The following is a 19,998-nucleotide window of genomic DNA, read 5'->3' as shown; positions in this document are numbered from 1 at the left end:
AAGAATAAGGAAAGCAATCATAGATTTTAGATTGATGTATGGAGTGGAATAGCTGCATGATTGAGCTCACTATCTCTGGATGTCTTGGAACAAGAAAATTTTTCTAGTAGCACTACATGTCCTTAAGAAATAAAGAGAAGAAGCGATCATGTTGGGATGGCCATATCCCAAGCCAGCTACAGCATCTAACTAATGACATCTGCTGCTGGCAGAGGGTCCCAGGGGAGTTGAGCAAAAGGAATAGGTGGAAGGAAATGAAATTGAGGTCCAGCCTGCAATCTGATTATCCCTCTCTGTCTCCCTGGCTGTCCCCGCCATGTCTGCCTGACCCGGTTAACTAGTTCCTGTGTCACAGCTGCTGCCACCCACACATACACATCTTTTACAGTAATCAACTGATTTACTGTTGCAAGGATTGAAAAATTGTGCAGTCTAACTTATCAAAGAGCCCTGTAGACCAGCATCTTCATAGAAATGCACTTGCTTCCTCGAGGTCTGTCTTAATGGGGTGAGGACATGTGAAATACTGCAGGTATTGGTGCAAACTTGAGATGTGAGGAACAACTACCATTTGATAAAGTACTCCTAAGGACTCTGCAAGGTCATTTCCACCACCTAGTCCGTCAGAATTGTACACTGGATCCACAGGCTACCTTGACCACTGTCAAACTGTAATGGATGCCATTTGCGTAGTGGCCTACAAACTGAACACATGAAACACCCATTCACCCATTGTCCTCATCAGAGAGAGCTTAAAAACAATTATTTCAAACAATGCTTTTGGAGTATATCAGAACTCTATGGAGAATCCTGTCTCTATATCTCTAAGAGCCAGAATGGTATACTGGTTAAGAGCGCGGGACTCTAATCTGGAGAACTGGGTTTGATTCTCCACTCCTCCACTTGAAGCCAGCTGGGTGACCTTGGGTCAGTCACAGCTCTCTCAGAGCTCTCTCAGCCCCACCCACCTCACACAGTGTTTTGTTGTGCGGATAATAATAACATACTTTGTAAACCGCTCTGAGTAGACATTAAATTATCCTGAAGGATAGTATATAAATCAAATGTTGTTGTTGTTATTATATAAGGTAACAATTGTTTCAAAGTTATATGACTTCTCTGCATTTATAACAGATGACATGAAGATCCTATACAGATTAACATGGGAGAAGAAGGAAATGAATCACAGACAAGAGCGCGGCTACAGTTTGATAGAATCCAAGAATAGACTCCAGGAAACATTGGGCAAATGTAGGCAAAGAGAGAGACCAAAATTATTAGTTGCAAGCGCATAGCTCTGATCAAAAGGATCTTTTTGGTCAAACATTTTGAAGTACCCAATGACACACAAATATATTGCACACACAAGTTACTTTAATCACTTTATTTTTTTTTTAATTATCCGGATCATCCCAATACAAGCTTTTTTCCACCCCAAATTTCTGTGGATTGAAAAAGGCTGACAAAAAGTAGGTTTGAACAAAAGCAGGAGATGGAGTAAACAGCAATGATTCTGCATGATGGTTGACAAGTCTAATAAAAACGAACACTCAAGAATCCCTACACAGCTGGTGCTGGCCTGCTACAGCTATCTCTGAGCAGAAACTCTTTTGTTGTTCCTGAAAGGAAAGATGAATTTGAACACAAAGCAAAACACTACACAAGATAAAATCCATTCATGGGAGAGGGGGTCCCAGATTGATTTTTAATTATATTGTGGGTTAGCATGGAAAGTGCATTTAAAGATTCACAGTACATTCGGAGATCACTGAAGTGGGAGTAAAAGGATAACACAGCAACCGGACTTAGAAACAGAATGAACACTTCAGGTTTAGGTTCTCAGACTAGGAAAGAAGGGGAATGTGTAGTAATGAAGCAGTCGGGTTCTGAAAATGGATCACTATCTTATAAAAACATCATTTTTTATATGCCATCAAAGGAAAACTATTTGGATGAGATTATCAAAGAGCTATGCTAGAGGCTCTTATTTCCATAATAATAATAACCACATCATGCATAAGGCAAAGGACAATGTAATTCAACCTGGCAAGACATTTATTTGGCCTAGCAAACTGCAAGATTCTCCTTTACAAAAATCCATTTCCCTATTCCAAGAATCCACACAGGAAATGTTTTGAATGTTTCTTGAGAATCTCATCCAAGTTTCCTTCAGAGAGACAAACAAAAGGAATGTTAAAAATATTAGCTAATTTAAAATTGCAAACTACACCTGTAATTAGTTCACTATGAAGAGGTACTAGTTGGAGAGTTTGACAGAACCTATGTAAAATATAGGATTTGAATCAACATGTGCACCACAAATGCCTTTACTAGGTTAACATGATTAGTGGATGTCAGAGTGACACAAAGTGTCCACACAGACAGACATAATTCCTATGTTCAACTGCCAGATGTTTTATTTATATTCTATTTTGCTTAATTACTGGGGAGAGGGCATCTCAATCTTATCTCAATGTTATAAAAGCATTTAAAATCCAGAAAAGATAATACAGAAATCAAGGTCCTCCTACAGTAACTGAATCACTCAACACACCCCACGCACACATTCACACACATACAGCATTAGTTGTATCAGTGTACACCACAGTTCAAAGGTAACTCAGCTTCCAGGGCATTTGTTTATTGCCTGCACTGATGGCTTTTATATCCAATGTCGTATCTGAAGAAACAATATTGTGAGGTTTTTGCTTGAAATCAAAATGAAAGAACCTTCACTAACACTTGAAAATTTAAAACCCAGACAAACTCCATTCTCACACAAACTGTAGAGAAGTCTATGGGTGTAATCTTCTTCCACTGACTGATTATTATACTGAAACGCAAGGGAACTCCACAAGAGCACTGGAGAGCTGTTGTACAACTCATTCATTTTTACAGGGCTTGCTCCGGATTGCATCTCTCAAAAGCTACAACTTGCAATCCATTTTCCTCCAAAGAAGTGATTTGGAATAAACAGCCTGCAGATTGCAACCAAATCTCAGTGATAAATTAACAAACAGGATACTAAGTCACATAGGTATTTTTCTAGATCTTCCTTTATGCTACCTTGGAAGATGCAACACATGGAATGAGAAAGTACTATAAGCCACGCTGTTTCTTATTATTAAGCCCTTCCTATCTTCTAAATACTCCATACTGAGGTTCAGAGAGTATATCTGGAGAGGTTTTCAATTTTTTTGCTAATGCCTTTATCCTCAAAAGATTTCCCACCCCTCAAAAAACTGAAGTGTTATTCATTGCCAGGACTGATTTCCTATTTTCACCTGTAAATGCCAGTTACAGAAAACAAAAAAGAAGGCAAAAGGAAGAGTTCTGCTTCACCAGGCAGCTGTGGATGTTGCTCCAGCAACAGAGGAGCAGAGCAACGGCACTTCACTTTTATGAGCCTTACAATTTCACCTTGAAGAATTGGAATGGATAGAGCTCTACGTTGCAGGTATTGCTTGCATTCTTCCTCTAGCGTAGGCCAGTTATTCAATGAGCTCCACGTAATTGGCAGGGAACATCCCGAAGTGTCCGTCTGGGCCGTAACCACGCCACCAGCCCTCATCAATCATCTCAATGTTGGTGATAATGTTCTCAGGGTCGAAAGAGATCTCTGTGTCATCAGCTGAAAGATGGGAACAGTCAGGTGCAAGGAACCAGCTTTTTAAACAAATGTACATCCCCCACCTAATCCCACATTCAATGTGGCTACGAATTCAAAAAGCACAACACAATGACACAACTATAAACATAAAACCAATGTCACTCACAGCATAAAACTGGAACAGACCAATATATTAGTCCCTCAAAGAAAATGTTGATATGCACTTTACTCATTTTCCTACACATTACAAAAGGAGGTGCTTTGCTGCATCTTCGCAGGAAGTTCAGTCTCAGCCCTGCTCTTCCTAGTTACTAATCTTGCCACTGGTATCAAGACTAGCTGTAGGGTCCCCACATCAAATCTAAACAAGCAGGGTTCCTGTCAGGAGAGGCACTCCATACAATATGCAAGCATCAATCCATTTATGACTTAAAAGTAGACATCAGCTTCCTGAATTGGACCCAGCCTCTAGGAAAAGGCCTACACAATCAAATCCAACATTTCTACCAAATACTCTCCTTTTACCTTAAAGTGTTAATCTCTTCACCATCCATAAGCTTTAAGATCAATTAAAATGCTTCTAGCTTTACAAAGAACAGTTCAGACACCAAGGCCCCCAAAGAGAGGATTCTTTGAGGCTGTCGTACAACTGTGCTTTGCACTATGATCATAAACTATTCTCCCCAGTTATTATGTATGTGACAGCTACAACAAGACAGATAAAGCAATCTGCTTTCTGCCAAGGGATCGATGCACATTCCAGATCACTCACAATCAGTCTGCCTTTTTTAAAAAATGGTTTTTAGCCTCCATAGTGACAGATAAAACGGGAGCGGGGAGAGACTGAAAAGGGGATTCGTAGCTTGGAGGATGAGTGGGTCTGGAAGCCAGAAAGATTCTTATCCATAGCTTCCTGCTTGTCCATTCTAAACTTCATCCTCCCACAACATATACTTTATTACACTATATCCCGACTTTTACCTGTCATGGAACCCGTATGTGTTCCCCGTAAGCCTGCCATCCAGAAACTAAAACAGATCCAGCAAGGTTTGTGCATTGTGTGTTCGCAGACTATAACCTGGGTTCATTTATTCTTCTGCTAGTACAGAACAGCTAAATAAAATCTTATCAGATACTATCAGCATAAATTTACCATGTTTGCAATCAGCCTGTACAATCTCACTCTGTGACTTGCAGACCCCAGACCTTGATTTTAAAATACGTATTCTGTTCACAATACTGAAAGCAGCAGCAACTCTTCCCAAAATATACTCAGAGGCAAAACACAAAAAACAAACCAGGGTGAACGTACCAGCTTGATAGTCATATAGAGCTCGAGCACATAGACCTTTTCCTTCTAGGTTAAGGTTCTGTTGGTAGTTATCAGCATAGTCATAATTAGTGTCTTCAGGCTGTTCCTAAAAGAGGTTAACAGAATGAAATAAAGCATGTCAAGAGAGCACTAACAGCTATTATGGCCACAATTGTGCAAGCTCTCCCTTCACCCTATGTTAAGATAAAAACAAATCTGCCCATGCTCTTATGATGGAGTTTTGAAACTTAAACATTGTACAGCTAAAATCTAATAAACTGAAAAACTCATACATGCCATTTTGTACTCACTGCAATTAACAATATAGTTAAAAGCAAAGACCACAGTAATTGCATTGGAAAAGACAGAGATGGAGATGGAAGAACAGTTAATGTAAAGCAAGACACCCAAGTACAGCTGTAATCTAAGACTCTGTTGGTAGGAACTGCCAACAATTTGTTCTCTCTGTACTTCCCATGGGCCTTCTTAACTTGCTTCCTCTGACCTTCCTACTCATTAAACAGCTACCTCCCACCTTTTTATATTAACTTGAGGAATGGATGGGGGAGGGGATTCCTTCTCCTTTAAAGAAAAGCTACTGGCTGGTCGTTCAATCCTCTTTTTTTCCTAACCATTACCTCAAACTGCTCTTAAAGCCGATGAAGAACTTTCATTGCTTCCTTGCACTAATAACACTGCAAGTGCCCCCCCCCACCTTCACCCAGCTGGGATCAGGAGAGGAGCAGGTGAAAATGCCTACTGCTTGCCTTCACCCAGCAGGGATCAGACGCATAGCAGGAGGCAATGCCCACTCCCCCCTTCACCCAGTCAGGATAAGGAGTGGAGCAAGTAGCAATGCCCGCCCTGCCTTCAATCCTCCAGAACAAGACACAGAGCAGGCAGCAATGCCCGCCCGCTCTTCACATGGCCAGAAACAGGCACAGAGCAGGAGACAGTGCCCACCCACCCCCTTCAACTGGCCTGGATCAAGAGCGGACCAGGTGGCAATGCCTGTCCCCCCACTGGGATCAGGAGGGGAGAAGGTAGCAATGCCCACCCACTGCCTTCACCTGGCTGGGATCAGGAGTGGAGCAGATGGCAATACCCAGCCCCCTTGACTCAGCTGGGACCAGGCGTGAAGCAGGTGGCAATGCCCGCCCCCACCGTCCCCCACCTGGGATCAGGCGCAGAGCAGGTGGCAATGCCTGCCCCTGCCATCATCCAGCTGGAATCAGGAGTGGAGCAGGTGGCGATGCCTACCCCCATTCACCCAGCTAGGATCAGGAGCGGTGCAAGTGGCAACTCCCCCATTCAACCTACCAGAATCAAGTGTGGAACAGATGGCTATGCCCCTCACCCAGCCGGGATCAGATGCAGAGCATGCAGCAACGCCCACTCTCCTTTACCCAGACAGAATCAGGCGCAAAACAGGAGGCAATGCCTGCCCCCTTTCACTCAATCGGGATCAGGAGCAGCGCAGGTGGCAATGCTCCCCCCTTCACCAGGCTGGGATTAGGAGCACAGCTGGTGGCAAGCCCCCCCCCCGTCAAGTCACTGAATCAGGCGCGGAGCAAGTGGTAATGCCTGTCCCCCTTCACCCAGCTGGGATCAAGTGCAGAGCAGGCGGCAATGCCCGTCCCCCTTCACCCGGTCAGGATCAGGTGCAGAGCAGGCGGTAATGCACACCCCCACTTCACGCAGCCGGGATCAGGAACGGAGCAGGTGGTAATGCCCACCCTACGCATTCACCTGGCCACGATCAGGCACGGAGCAGGAGGGAATGCTCATCCCCCTTTCACCCGGCCAGGATCAGGCACGAAACAGGAGGTAATGCCCCCCCCCTTTACCCAGTCAACATCAGGCGTGGAGCAGGTGGGAATGCCCACTCCTCTTGCCTTCACCCAGCAGGGATCAGGCACGGAGCAAGAGATCCTGCCCACCCCCCCTTCACCCAGCCGGGATCAAGTGTGGAGCAGAAGGCAATGCCCGTCCCCCTTCACCTGGCTGGGATCAGGTACAGAGCAGGTGGCAATGCCTACCTCCCTTCACCAGGCCAGTATCAGGCGCAATGCCTGACCCCCACTTCAGCCGTCTGGGATCAGGCGCAGAGCAGGTGGCAATGCCCGCCCCTCTTCACCCAGCCGGGATCAGTCACAGAGGACGAGGCAATGCCCGCCAGCCTGCCATCCCCTTTCTACAGCCCGTTGTATTTTTTCCCCACAACAGACTTTGTTGCTAGTGTTAAATAAATATTGAATGCGAAATGGCCTCACTTGAAACGATACCAAAATGCTATGCTTCAAACCGAGATTTCCATCATTCAAAGTCTGAATTTGGTAAAACTTCTTAAGAGTCTTGTGACAGACAAACTCAAACTATTTCACATAGCCGAGGTCACATATAAGGAAACTAACCTGAGGGGGCTCGTCATAGATAACTCGTTCACTAGGGGGTTCCTCATAAACAGCGTCTTGTTCCACCTCTGGTTGGAAGACAGGAGGAGCTGGTTTGTAATTGTCCTGTCTGACAGAATCACCTGGAAAAAACAGAACACGTATTTGTAATTCTATTTAACATGTTTATTATTAATTTCCTCCAGTCAGTACTGTGTGAAGGAAACTTTTCTAACTATTTTCATCTTTAAGGGAACTGGAGGCATCCTATATTGCACACAAAGCCAGCTGGCAAAAAGGAAGTTATGGTCTCAGTGTATGGAAAGTGATGCTAATAAATGTTAGCAGAAACTCATTCAGATGGTATAGGAAGTCTACTAAACAATGGTATGATGGAACTCCAACATTATGTCTACATATTAAGCAAAGGGTTTGAACACACAAATCTGCCCTATATTGAGACAGACCACTGATGTATGAAGGTCAGCATCATCTACCCTGATTGGCAGTGGCTCACCCGGGTCTCAAAGTTTTTCACATCACCTACTACCTAACCTGTTAAGTAGAAATGTAAGCAACTGAACCAGCTACCTTCCACAGGCAAAACAGACACTCTGCCACTAAGCCTAAACAAGTTTGTCCCATTTTTTTGAGCAATGGATCAGAGATGATTTCATAGGCCTAAGAAGTCTTTTGTCTCTCTGTTAGGTAAGGCTGGATGTATATACTCACTTTAGCTCCACCTCTGCTTTCTTTTAGCTACACAGTCTGAGCTGCAAGTTTTTGTCACACTTTGATGAGATGATTAAGTGCAGATCTCAGAAGTTTCTTTATATTATGAGCCTATGTGTTAAGAGATTGGGAATTGTCTTTTGAACATACACATAGCTGCCTTTTACTGAGTCAAGTCATTACACCCACATAGCATATAATCTGTTCTGATGAGATGCAGTTCTCCAGAATTTCATGCACAAAAAGGTTCTGAAATAATTTCTCTGGAGATTACACAGTCTGATCCTTGGACCTTCTGAAAACAAAATGTGCATTCAACCACTGAACTACAACCCCTGTAAAAGGAATTATATAGTACTTAATAATAGTTGTAGGCTGTTACAAGAAAATTATTCAGTCAAGCACACAAACGTGCATTTTAAAGGGGTTTTTTGTCTGTTTTGGCTATTGTAGAGTGGATCTAGCTATGAAAACAAGGGTGTGTAATGGCATGCAGAGTCTGTCATTGAAACTCTGGATCTATTCTGCAGAAGGAAACGGAGAAAGAATGAGGCATCTTTCACCGAGCAGTGGCCAGAACAACAGTTCTATATTGCTCCTCTTGTCTTGTTAGATCTTAGAAGTGCGGTTTTATTCTTTTCTTGTTGTAAGCTGCTTCATGAATTGTTTAAAATGGAGTGTGCACGAGAAATACAATGTAATCAAGTACACAACAGCCTCCAGTATTCATCCAGTGAAAACGATTATTGAAAGACCCACCGAGTCTCCATTCATTTGCAGTATCTTCCTTTGGCTCCTCATTTGGTCATAAAGCACTGACAGTTTAGCTCAGCCACCTGAGCAATTACACCTATTTTTTATTCTCTCCTTTTGGTTAGACAAAGCAGCCTTTTCCTTGCTTCTCCTTCTAATTTCCCACTAAGACATGGACAAATCCTGCTTTTTCCTGAAACAATCTATGCATAATCAGATCTGATGACAACATCATCATCTCAAACGCAAACACTGTCATTTTCCCCTACAGCAAAAGATACAGTTCTCTGTACAGTCTAGGACACATGCTGTGCACCACATAAAAACAAAGAACACTCCACAATAGAGACAAAAATGAAACACAGATTTGAAAAAATCCAAGAACCACTCAGCCTCTTCAGACAAGGAACAACACTGACAAGATATATAAGAGGCTAGAAAAACACAGACCATACCACGTAACAAGAATAACTGGTAACATGACAATACCCTTGGTTTTTATGCATAGCTGTGAAAGGGCCAGGAGCTACAACCGACACTGAAGGTGGGGGAGGAAATATGGAAAAAAAGTCTTGGCAATATCCTTTCTGAAAGCAGATCACCACAAATGGGGAGAAGGAATGTGATTTAGAAGGGAGGGGGGAAGAGGCAGGTATAAATATCTATGAGTGGCATGTATGTAAGCCTGCAGAAGAAATAGTTTTAAGTATCCATGAATGAAAAGGATACAGAGTAGCTTATGCTGCAGTTATCATGAGTGAGAAACTAAGCAGCTCTGAGTAAAAGAATCTTTACTGTGGAAATTGAAAGCAGGGGAGGGAATTGTACTTTAACATCTCATGATAGTCCACAGTAAGAAAAATCTAGTAACCCAATGCAATTAAAACGCAAATATGCAATGACAAGGAAAATTACTTATTTAAGTATTTACTGGGTAGAAACCAAAATATTTTAACCAAAAATACCCTTGAAACTATAGATTTAAAGTTGTGCAGGAATTAAATTTAATTTTGTTGGTTATGGACTCCTTTGAGACAGAGATGGTTCCTTCTCTATGTGGAGGTGGAGGAAAGTGCCCTCAAGTCATAGCTAACTTATGGAGACCCCCCCCCCCCTTGGTAGGGTCTGCCATTGCTTGCCTCTGCAACCCTGGTCTTCTTGGAGGTCTTCCATCCAATTACTAACCAAGGCCGACCCTGCTTAGCTTCTGAGATCTGACGAGATCAGGCTCACCTGGGCTATCCATGTCAGGGGCCTTCTCTATGTAAAGTACTGTTAAATCACAGATGATTTATAGTGACCCCATAGGGTTTTCAAGGCACGAGACAAGCAGCAGTTGTTTGCCATTGCCTGCCACCGTGTAGCAGCCCTGGTCTTCCTTGCCAGTTTCCCATTCAAGTACTAACCAGGGCTGACCTTGCTTAGCTGCCAAGATCAGATGAGGTCGGGCTAGCCTGAGCCATCCAGGTCATGGCATCCCCCCCCCAAAAAAGGGGGGGGGCTCAACAGACCACAGAGTACTCCAAGAAGACCTTCAACTATTTAAAAAGTCCTATGATAATCAAGTAACAGAAATAAGGCCTGTCATAACAGTTTTACCAAGTTCAGGAACAGAAGAGACTGGAGGTGTGTTATGTACAGACGAATGAACAACAGGAGGAGGGTGAACATCTTGCACAGCAGGTCGGACAGGGGACACCGGAGCTTCTGCTTGAGTGTTCTCCTGCAGAAAAGGGCTCCGTAACTTGCCTAGGAGAGGAGGCAAGTCAGTACAAAATGCATGAGATGGTACCAAGAAAGATTGTTTTTTACTTCCATTCACTCAGCGGGCTCCAGATAAACTGTTAAATACACCTGACAATAATTCTGAACTCCTCTCCTGTCTCCTGTCTCATTCAAAGTAACTCAGAAAGGTTGGAATTCTAAGAATAGCAGCATATTACAGGAATGATGCTCTGAGAGTTCCATGTAAAAGCATCCTCCATACACTTTGAATTGATCTACCCTTACATCCCTTCATTCACTCAAAGCCATATCGAACAAAATTCACAGTGCATCAAGGAAGTTGATGTTTTTACATGGAACCACCCGAGCACCATTCCCATAATATGGCCTACTGGAAAGCTCTACCCCTTGAAAGTAACAGGCTTCTGAGCATTTCTCTTCCTGTTTTAGATACCTGGCTGAGAATTGATGGCCGCTGCTTCTGAGGACATGGACCGCTCCCTTTGTTTGAAGAGTTCCCGGGGATTCACTGATCTTTGCGCTATCAGTGATGCTGCTTCCTGTGAGGAGAGAAAGAGATACTGAATCTCAATAATATATGATCACCTGGGGGTGCAGAAAGAAGGAAGGAAACCTAGCAACAGCTACCAATGCTGCTACCTAACTTTTGTAGGAAGGGAAGAGTGATGCCTTGGGCTGCCAATATCTAAAGATTCATACAGATTCACCACTAGCCCATTCACCAGGAAAAAATCAAACATACAAACACTTAGTAGAAAGGTTCTTGCACATACACAAAAAAACACTTCAGTAATTTAAGCTAAATAGTTAGTTACCCCAGGGTAAAAATCAACTTCCATGCATCGAAGTTAAGGCCTTGCTTCCGGCTCCCATCTATCCTGCAATTGCAGAAATAATATGAATTGTCTGAGATAATGCAGTTCATCCTGCCTGCTTTTCAGAGAAGACTGCATTAATGGGAGAACAAGGCTTGTTGGTAGGCATTTTTACTGCACTCTCGCATACGTAGCAGAAGCTTGCATACTCTGTAAATATTGAGGAGTATTAACGAAGAAACAACTTGGATTTTCCTACTCGTAATTAAACTCCACCAGAGATCACACAGAAAGAACAATGTAGTAAATGGTATTTTGTTAAACTGGGGAAGACCCCCCATTAATCTAGAAACACAAGAGAGGGGGTAGAATTTGAACAGATCAAGTCTAAGGTAAGTACAAGAAACCCTTGTGTAGAGAACATTTAGCCAAGAGATTGCCCATGCTCCTCTGAAGACCAATGGCAGCATAGGAAAGAGCACAAAATAAATTATCTGAAGTCCCACATTCAATCAGTTACGTTGTCTTCGCAAAAGACTAAGAAGAGGTGCATGCAAGAAGAAATCAGCCAAGACTGTCCCCCCAATCCAATTTCAAAGTCAAGGCAGCAAATACTAAAGGAAATTCAGAAGACAAAATTATGGTCATATGACTGATGGACAGATTTTCAAATTATTCTGGACCTTCAGGCTAATGGGTACTAAACCCGAAGGCACGTATTCACAGAAATATTTGGATAACCAGTGGACTATAACAATGTAAGGGGATTGTTACGGCGTTGCTCCGTCGAATCCCACCAACTGGTTGATGCGTTTGTATACTGTAAGAGACCAGTGAGTATTTGCCAATAATGTTCTATGATGATTTTGTAGTCTGTAAGAATCAGTTGTAGACCATTGTAAATTTGTATAATATTAATATTTTTATTATAGTTTATGGAATTATGCCCGTGAGGAAGTCTAGTGTACAAAACGGGAATTGAGAATCAGCTGGCAAAAGACCCGTAGGCTGTTCTTGAAGACACATTACAGCTCCATTTCCACCTGGAGGATGGTCTACTCGCTGCAAAATGATTACATGAAAATATGAACTGTGAATATTAATTGCATTTGGTCTTTCACCAGTTGGTTTATTTATATTGTCATTAATTCCCCTGAATGATATGGTTCTTGATGTTCAATAGGTGTGGCAGGTCAGGAGAAGGACCAAAATTTCATGCAAAGAAACTTAGTGAAGTCCTGTGCTCCATATACAGTGCCAATAAAATGATCAATGGAAGTTTCAGGAAGTACAGAGAAGAGCACAATGGAGAATTTTTGTGGCTTTTTTTCCTCGCCATGATATTGTGAAAACATCCGTGCTGCAGTTTACCAAAAAACCTCTTCAAAACTGAATAGCGATTCAAGAAAGAGGTTAACAGCAAAAAAGAAGTGAAAGGTTGTATATACAATAATAAGTGATCACAAAGGGACACTCTGGAAGCTGCTGTTCCCCCTGTACAACAGAAGCATCAATATCTCCGCTTCATAATTTGTAATTCACACATCCTTGAACCAGTAACAGTCAGAATGAGTTATTCACTGCCTTGAGACGAGCTTAAGATCAACAATAAGAAGGCAGAAAGACGGATCAGGATATCTAAACCCATAATAGGTTTTGAGGGGGTAGATTTCCCACCTTCCAGAGTGGTTTATCACTCCCCATCTGGTAAGTATGGGACTACATAACATTGTCAAAAACATTCAGAGTAGAAAACTGAGACAATATTGAGTTAGAAGTGTTATAGATGTTATTCAGACCAAGCATGCATTGAGAAGCACTGCAAAGATGACCATTTCAGAGATGCAAACTTGATTTAATGCTAAGGAATTACAGAGTTGTGGCTGTTAGCTCTTGATTGAGAATGAAGCAAAACCATCAAGAAGCCATCACCAATGTACCTGAGCTTTCTCCACAGACTCACTCCTTCGAAAACTCTTTTGCAACTTGTGATCTTCTTCCTGCTCCCTCTGCAACATAAGATGACTCCCTTACTCCACTCACAGTAAGGTCAAACAGAAGCAGGGCTCCAGGGAAATGAGAAATGGGGCTTTAGCAGAGGAGCACAACCTTTGCTGTAGCTTGCTTGCCACTAGCCATGCAGCCTACCTAAGAGAATAGCCAACACACAACTCTTATCACCAAGGAAGTCTTTCCCTGTTGCACTTAAAGTACAGCAGGCTCTTCCTAAGCCTTGCACATGTCTAACATAAGCAGCATTTGTAGATTCGCTGAGATACTAACAGGTTGAAAAGTTGCAGAAGCAGATGCCATATCATTTTGGCAAGTGACGCAGCACCTCTCTGTGCAGAAGGCTTGTTAAAATGACACAGACCAATAGGACAACTGTAATGGTTTCAAACCTTACCCATTGTTGCTTCTCTTTATCCCTTGACTCAGTTTCCTGTTGTTGCTGGAATTTCCTGCACATTTAAAATGAAACAAAACCCTGGGGTTAAACAGAACTTATGCTAATGAAGGCCCCAGTTCTGTTCCTTGGCATTATTTATCGTAAACCAATATTGTTTTCTACCCACAAAAAAACTGACTTTACACATCCCCTTTCTGTTTCCTGAAAACAACTGCCAAATTTGATGTTTAGATCCTTCAGATCATGCCTCAGTTTCTGAAAGGGGAAGGTGTGCCTTCTTTGGAAGAGTGACTGGAAGTAGAAGTACTCCACAGACACTGATCACGATTACTACAAGAGAACTGCTACAATTCCCAAGAATGAATTTCTTTAGAGTTGAGCATGTAAATGCAGCATTCAACCAGGTTCAAATCTCCATTCAACTATGAAATGTGTTGGCTGACTTTGGGCAAGTCACTCTTGCAGCACTGACCCTTAGCAGGAAGAGGTGGTTACAAATACAAAAACACATATTTGCAATCACCAAGTGTTTTTGCAATTTTATCATTCCAAAGGAGTGATGGGGAAAGGATGATTGCCTCACTGCGCACTTAAGCCGACAATCCAGTTCCTTGTTCTTCACTGTTAAGTGAAGAACTGGTAGTATCTACTATCTATCAGTAGTACCTTTTTTATCCTGTCTTTCCTCCAAGGAGCTCAGAGCAGCTCACATGGTTCTCCCTTCCCCATTTTATCCTCATAACTACCCTGTGAAGTAAGTTGGGCTGAGAAAGAATTAATGGTATAAATCTTTTTTTTAATGTTTACACTGTTTTTCCAGTTCTGAAAACCTAGCACATTATTTTTGGGAGGTTTTTGTTGTCTGAGATTTTCATATTTTTTTTAATCCAACTTGAGACTCAGAGAGAAAGGCAGGCTAAAAATCATCATCATCACCATCTCCTCCTCCTCCTCCTCCCAATGAAGTTCAGCGTCTCTGGGAGAAACATGTAACGGTTATTCCAGTAGTAACAGGAGCACAAGGTGTGATTCTAAAAGGACTAAATGAACACCTAGTCAATATCGGCACAACAATAATTTGGACAGTTGCAAACAGCCGCCCTACTTGGAACATGCCACATACTAAAGCAGTATCTCACTGACTCCTAGATTCTTGGATAACATCCAAGTCAGTGAGGTACCAAAAATCCCAGCCTAAACATCTATCGGACTGTGGAAAATAGAGATAATAACAATAATATATGAGGTTTGTTAATATATAAATCCAGCTGGATGAAGAATTAGGTGCATGCAGAGAGACTGTACTAAAGTCACATGTGTTAGAGAGATTGGTGTGGGCTGCTGCATCAATCACTTCCTGTGGATTTGTAATAATTGCATTCACAGAAAATACACTTGGACAAATAAATGAAAAACCCATTCTGTGTGCTGTTTCACAGATCATAGGTGCATCTTGCTCTCTGGGACCTGCAGTGGTTCTGAAGTGAAGGAGGCAATGGTAAGGAAGTGCAAGCTCAGAGAGACTAGCCACAATATTGTTTACTCAAGATTTTTCCAGGCTGAATTGTCACAGTGAAAAATGGAAGATGTGGAAATATTCGAAGTAATGCACACAGGCAACAAGTCTCCAGCTGCGTTCACACGCACATAAATGGCACTCCTGTAGCAATTATTTCAGACACGCAGACATTTCAAGAACAAGAGCCCACAATGCAATTCTTCTTACCCAGGTTTGGCTTTTTACAGCAGAAGCTACCATACTTCCTGTGGTGCTCAGAAATATTCTGACAAGGGACGAAGCCCCAACTATAGCAGCATTCATATAAAAACAGGGTTCGAGAATTGAGCATCAGACTCCCAATGATTTTCATGTTCACTCAGCTCTTTACAGAAATTAATTCATTAATCTGAATTAGTATTAATAATGCTTTAAGTAAAAAAAAAACCCTACTCACTTCTGAGCATCAATTTCATTCGATCGCTCCTTAAATCTACGCTCACGTAAAGCTGCTTCTTGCAATTCGCGTTCACGGCGCTCTTTTTCTAGACGCTGACGCTCTTCTTCTGCTTTTCTTTTCTCCTCCAGCCGACGATTCTCCTCATCTTTCTGAAACAGTAAAGACACCAAGTCTGACTGAGAAATATCTACCTTGGGAGAAGAAGTAGATGATGTGTACGACACTCAACTCATGTCAGATTAAAACATTCACTCACAGCACAGAGCTATTACATCTAATCAATACTGACAATCTATCATGTTACCCAGGGCAATTCTCCTTGCCGTTTTAACGGACCTTCCAAATAAATCATGCAGTTCAGTATAATGCACAACTCCACATTTCTTTCTAGCCAACCCATCTCTTGTAGGAGTGACCCGTGTCTGAACAATAAGCCACCTAAAACTTGACAAAGGAATAAGTTGCCTAGCTGAGGAAGCTGAAGAGTTTTTCTAAATAGGGAAGTGCAGTTTCCTACCAGCTCCCACAGTTTTATCAGAGTAATTCACAATATTTTATTTGGAGCAAGTAACAAAAAACCCAAACACAAATACATTTTCATCCAAGTTTCTGAAGTTTCTCCACCCCTTTTCAATTTATACCAAATAAATAGGTTATATAATGTATTCAAAAGGAGCCCACATTTGAACTTCAACTACTGTGCAGAGGGAAGGAGTTCCATAACAGGAAGACATCCAACACCCCTCTCCACACCAGTGATGCTGGAAACTTACATATGTATCTAGAGGGCATCCTCAATGTATCTCAGAGAAAGGAGGCTCTAAAGCATGCTGGATCTAAGCTATTTAGAGTTTGACACGGTCGAATCTGGTGATCTGCAAACATGCAGATCGTGGGATTTTTCCTGCCCTGCCCTCCTCTTGGAGTCATTTTCAGTTCCAGGAAAGTTTATTATTGCAAGGAACACTGGGGTGATTCCATCAGCTCACCTTCTGTGTAACGGAGGGGCTTTGAACAAGGTGCCTCGCCTAGTGAACTTGTTAGTCGCATAGTTCTCAACATGCCTAATAATGTCTTCTCCATTTGTTTCGAACTAGTAGCTTTTGCTCTGCCAGGTACAGTACCAACCACGTGAAAGACAAGGAGAAAGAACTGCAAGACCAGTTAGAGCAATAACCAACCTTCTGAACCATATGGAAGTGGTCTGAATTAAAGACTTAACATACCTCTGCTTTGGCCCAGAAATTATCTTTACTGACTCTCTTGATCTCGGACATGGCATTTGTTTTCTGGTAGACAGATCCCTGTTACATAAAGTATAAAGTTTGAAACAAGTTAATCAACTATTTTTAAACAAATGCCAGCAAGTTGGTAACATACGTAACTCATACTTTTTGAAGTCACCATACATAACATAAATTTTAATCAAAGCATTTTATATTCTACTCAAACCACCAATGAGGCAATTCCATCTAGGCTACTCTCCAACTTGATAAGAATGTTTGTGCAAAAAGGTAACAGCAGCACATTAAGCCAGTGTATAATGCTAGGAAAAGTGGAAGGCAGTAGGAAAAGACGAAGACCTAAAATGAGATGGCTTGACTCAATAAAAGAAGCCACATCCTCCAGTTTGCAGGATCTGAGCAAGTCTGTTAATGATAGGATGTTTTGGAGGTCTTTCGTTCATAGGGTCGCCATAGGTTGGAGGCAACTTGATGGCAGATTGCACACACATAACTGCTCAACCTTGCAAGTAAATACAAGCAACATACAGGCCTCAAAACAGGTTTAGTAAATAGACTTCCTCCTCTGGATCACACTATAGCCTGGAGAGACAAATCTGAAAACCTACTAGTATAGAAAGGTTATTTACTCTGGGTTAAAGGAATTCACAGAACCCAATACACAGACGGTTATAACAATACAATGGTATTATATTGCTGAAGAGACTAAAGCTGCCCCCTATTGGCAGGGGAAGAAATGGCCACAGTAGGGACAGGGCAGGGAAAATGGCTGCCACGTGGGTGGCATTCTCTCTCCACATAGCAGTTAACCAGGCTGTGGGAAGCAGGAAAAAAACAACTTCCTAACAACATCTAACACGGGGCAAATAACCTGTACGGAAAAGGTCACAGGAAAGTGAAGAAACACTTCCCCACATGACAGGGATCAAAAGACACAGGCATGATACCCCTGAAGAAAAAATAATTCCAAACAAGCTCAGCAATGTATTTCCTAAAGCCAGCTACAAGTTCCAAGGCAAAGGAGAGACTCTCTCAATCTTCTTAATGGCAACTGTTAGGGATTTTTGTTGAAAAGGGAAAAAAAGACATTAAAACCTCATGGGTTTAATATGATTAGATAAAGACTTAGCTTAGCTCTCCAGAGAGCAGTACTGATTGTTTATACTTCAGTTTCCTTTGTCAAGCTGCACACAATTTCAACATTTCTTCCCTACAGTCACTGTCAACTTCTTTGTCACCAGTTTCATCCAACAAGCAGAAGAAAACTACCCAACCACACCACAGCAAGATGCCCAGAGAACAAACGATGGTTCTTAAATGTCACCTTCCCCAACAAGAACTTACACAGAGATCATCCGGTGAGATGGTGATGGAAATTCAACAAAGGGCAAGGTGTAATAAGGACTTTTTGGTGACAGCATGCGACTACCACATTCTCTGGCAGCCTTTAGGAGGGCAGTTAAAAACTTGCCTCTTCCGCCAAGAAGATAGTTTCAGGCAAGTAGTCATGCCGGTCTGCATTAGAACAGCAAGATTCTTTAAGGAGCTACTGAACTCAAATCTTGCTGCTCTTTTACCAAGATTTTGGTTTGATGGATGCTGACTCTGCTAGAGACCTGAAATCTCTGGAAGCTGGTTGCTTTTTATAACAACTCCCGCTGCTTCTTTGACTTTGATTTGTTATTTGTGGATTTTATAACTGTGTTTGTATATTAGATTTTGACTGTTTGTGTATCTTTTATTTTTTAAAATTACCTTGCAACATGATTTTACTAAACAGAGCTCAAATGCAGGAGTCTGCTTCTATAGAACATAACAATAGACACTTCTATCTGGTGTCTACTGACCAAGCTATCTGCTACCCAAATCCCGATATGTTACCTTTTCCATAGCAAAAAGTTTCCAGCATTTAGGTAAATCACCATTCCTTTGAGGGCTGTCTAGAAGTCTTCCACATCTGAACTATGTCTATTTTTGCCAATTTAAATACAGCATTAAGTAGCTCTCTGCATGGATTGGATACACAATCATACTGAACTAAATCTTGGTTAATAATAGGCAATAAAATCATTTTAAGATACAATAATGACAGACAGGGGAACTGAGGCAGCACCATAGCCTGTCTGTGTCATGCAGAAACAGATGGCAGTGGCTCAGATGGGGAGGTGTCTCCCACTCCTCCTTTGTCTTCCTTATCACCTGTCTGCAGAGTTGGGGGGAGATACAGCCCCTCCTCCCTCCCCTCTTCCTTATTGTTCCTTGTCACCTGCCCACCCACCTGCCTGACTGCCTCCTGAAACGGCAGCTGACATAGTGTCATGAGAGCTCAATCTTTTCCTGAAAACATTTATTAAAATGTTTTTGTGCTTTTCTGTAAACTTGGGGGCATTCCCCTTTCTCTGTACCTGGCCCCATTCCCTGACATTTTTGATCTGCATAGGAGCCAGGATCAGAATTATACACGTTTATCTAGTTTCCACACCTCAAATTACAGGGTATTGCTACCAAAGATTGTGTGTTCATATTACTTCCAGCACAGAGAATTATATGTCTTTTGCTGAGGTGATGCGCTTGTAAATATTCAGCTGTTATTATATAAGAGATGCACCACTTAGGAAAACTTATAATTAGAATTCCAAATGGTTTTCCAAATGCCATCTTCAAATTTCTTTCCTAAATCCGCTTCCCACACCTTTGTACAGAGAACCTGCATAAAAATCTTGTGAGAATGAACCAAATTATATCATACAGATAATACTTACTGTGATAGGAATCTACTGTGAAGTACCTACTATGATGAGAAAAGTTTTCTGTGTGGCACTATAACTCCTATATAAGAAGAGTATGAATTGAAGATTGTACTAAGGTCTTTCTACACATAATGTCAATAGGAAATTAGCCATGGAATTTTTTACAGTATCAACAGGGATAACTTTCACAGCTATTTCTGTAGAGAAAGGCATATTGCCTGCCAGCTCCAGAGGTATGCTTGCAAAACTTGCCAAGTAGGACAGGAATTATGCCC

The 19,998-nt window shown here is 41.9% G+C and overlaps 1 protein-coding gene across 4 annotated transcripts in view; it reads right to left on the bottom strand.

The window, feature by feature from the left end:
- Positions 1-1,369: 1,369 nt before the first annotated feature.
- Positions 1,370-19,998, bottom strand: part of DBNL (drebrin like) — a 29,878-nt gene continuing 11,249 nt past the window's right edge. For 2 of the 4 annotated variants that reach the window (XM_054997632.1, XM_054997635.1), the window contains exons 6-14: positions 16,956-17,033; positions 15,727-15,878; positions 13,769-13,823; positions 13,302-13,370; positions 10,980-11,085; positions 10,400-10,549; positions 7,337-7,458; positions 4,923-5,028; positions 1,370-3,631 (exon numbers count right to left, since the gene is read on the bottom strand). In XM_054997632.1, coding sequence (XP_054853607.1) covers positions 3,492-3,631; positions 4,923-5,028; positions 7,337-7,458; positions 10,400-10,549; positions 10,980-11,085; positions 13,302-13,370; positions 13,769-13,823; positions 15,727-15,878; positions 16,956-17,033 — 978 coding nt within the window. In that variant the 3' untranslated portion in view covers positions 1,370-3,491. The remainder of the gene's footprint in view (positions 3,632-4,922; positions 5,029-7,336; positions 7,459-10,399; positions 10,550-10,979; positions 11,086-13,301; positions 13,371-13,768; positions 13,824-15,726; positions 15,879-16,955; positions 17,034-19,998) is intronic. The other 2 variants (XM_054997634.1, XM_054997633.1) reach the window with 2 other exon arrangements.

The sequence above is a fragment of the Eublepharis macularius genome, chromosome 14 (assembly GCF_028583425.1).
Source record: "Eublepharis macularius isolate TG4126 chromosome 14, MPM_Emac_v1.0, whole genome shotgun sequence".
Taxonomy (NCBI): Eukaryota; Metazoa; Chordata; class Lepidosauria; order Squamata; family Eublepharidae; genus Eublepharis; species Eublepharis macularius.
Note: the sequence above shows the minus strand (reverse complement) of the source record. Positions and strands in the feature narration are given on the sequence as shown.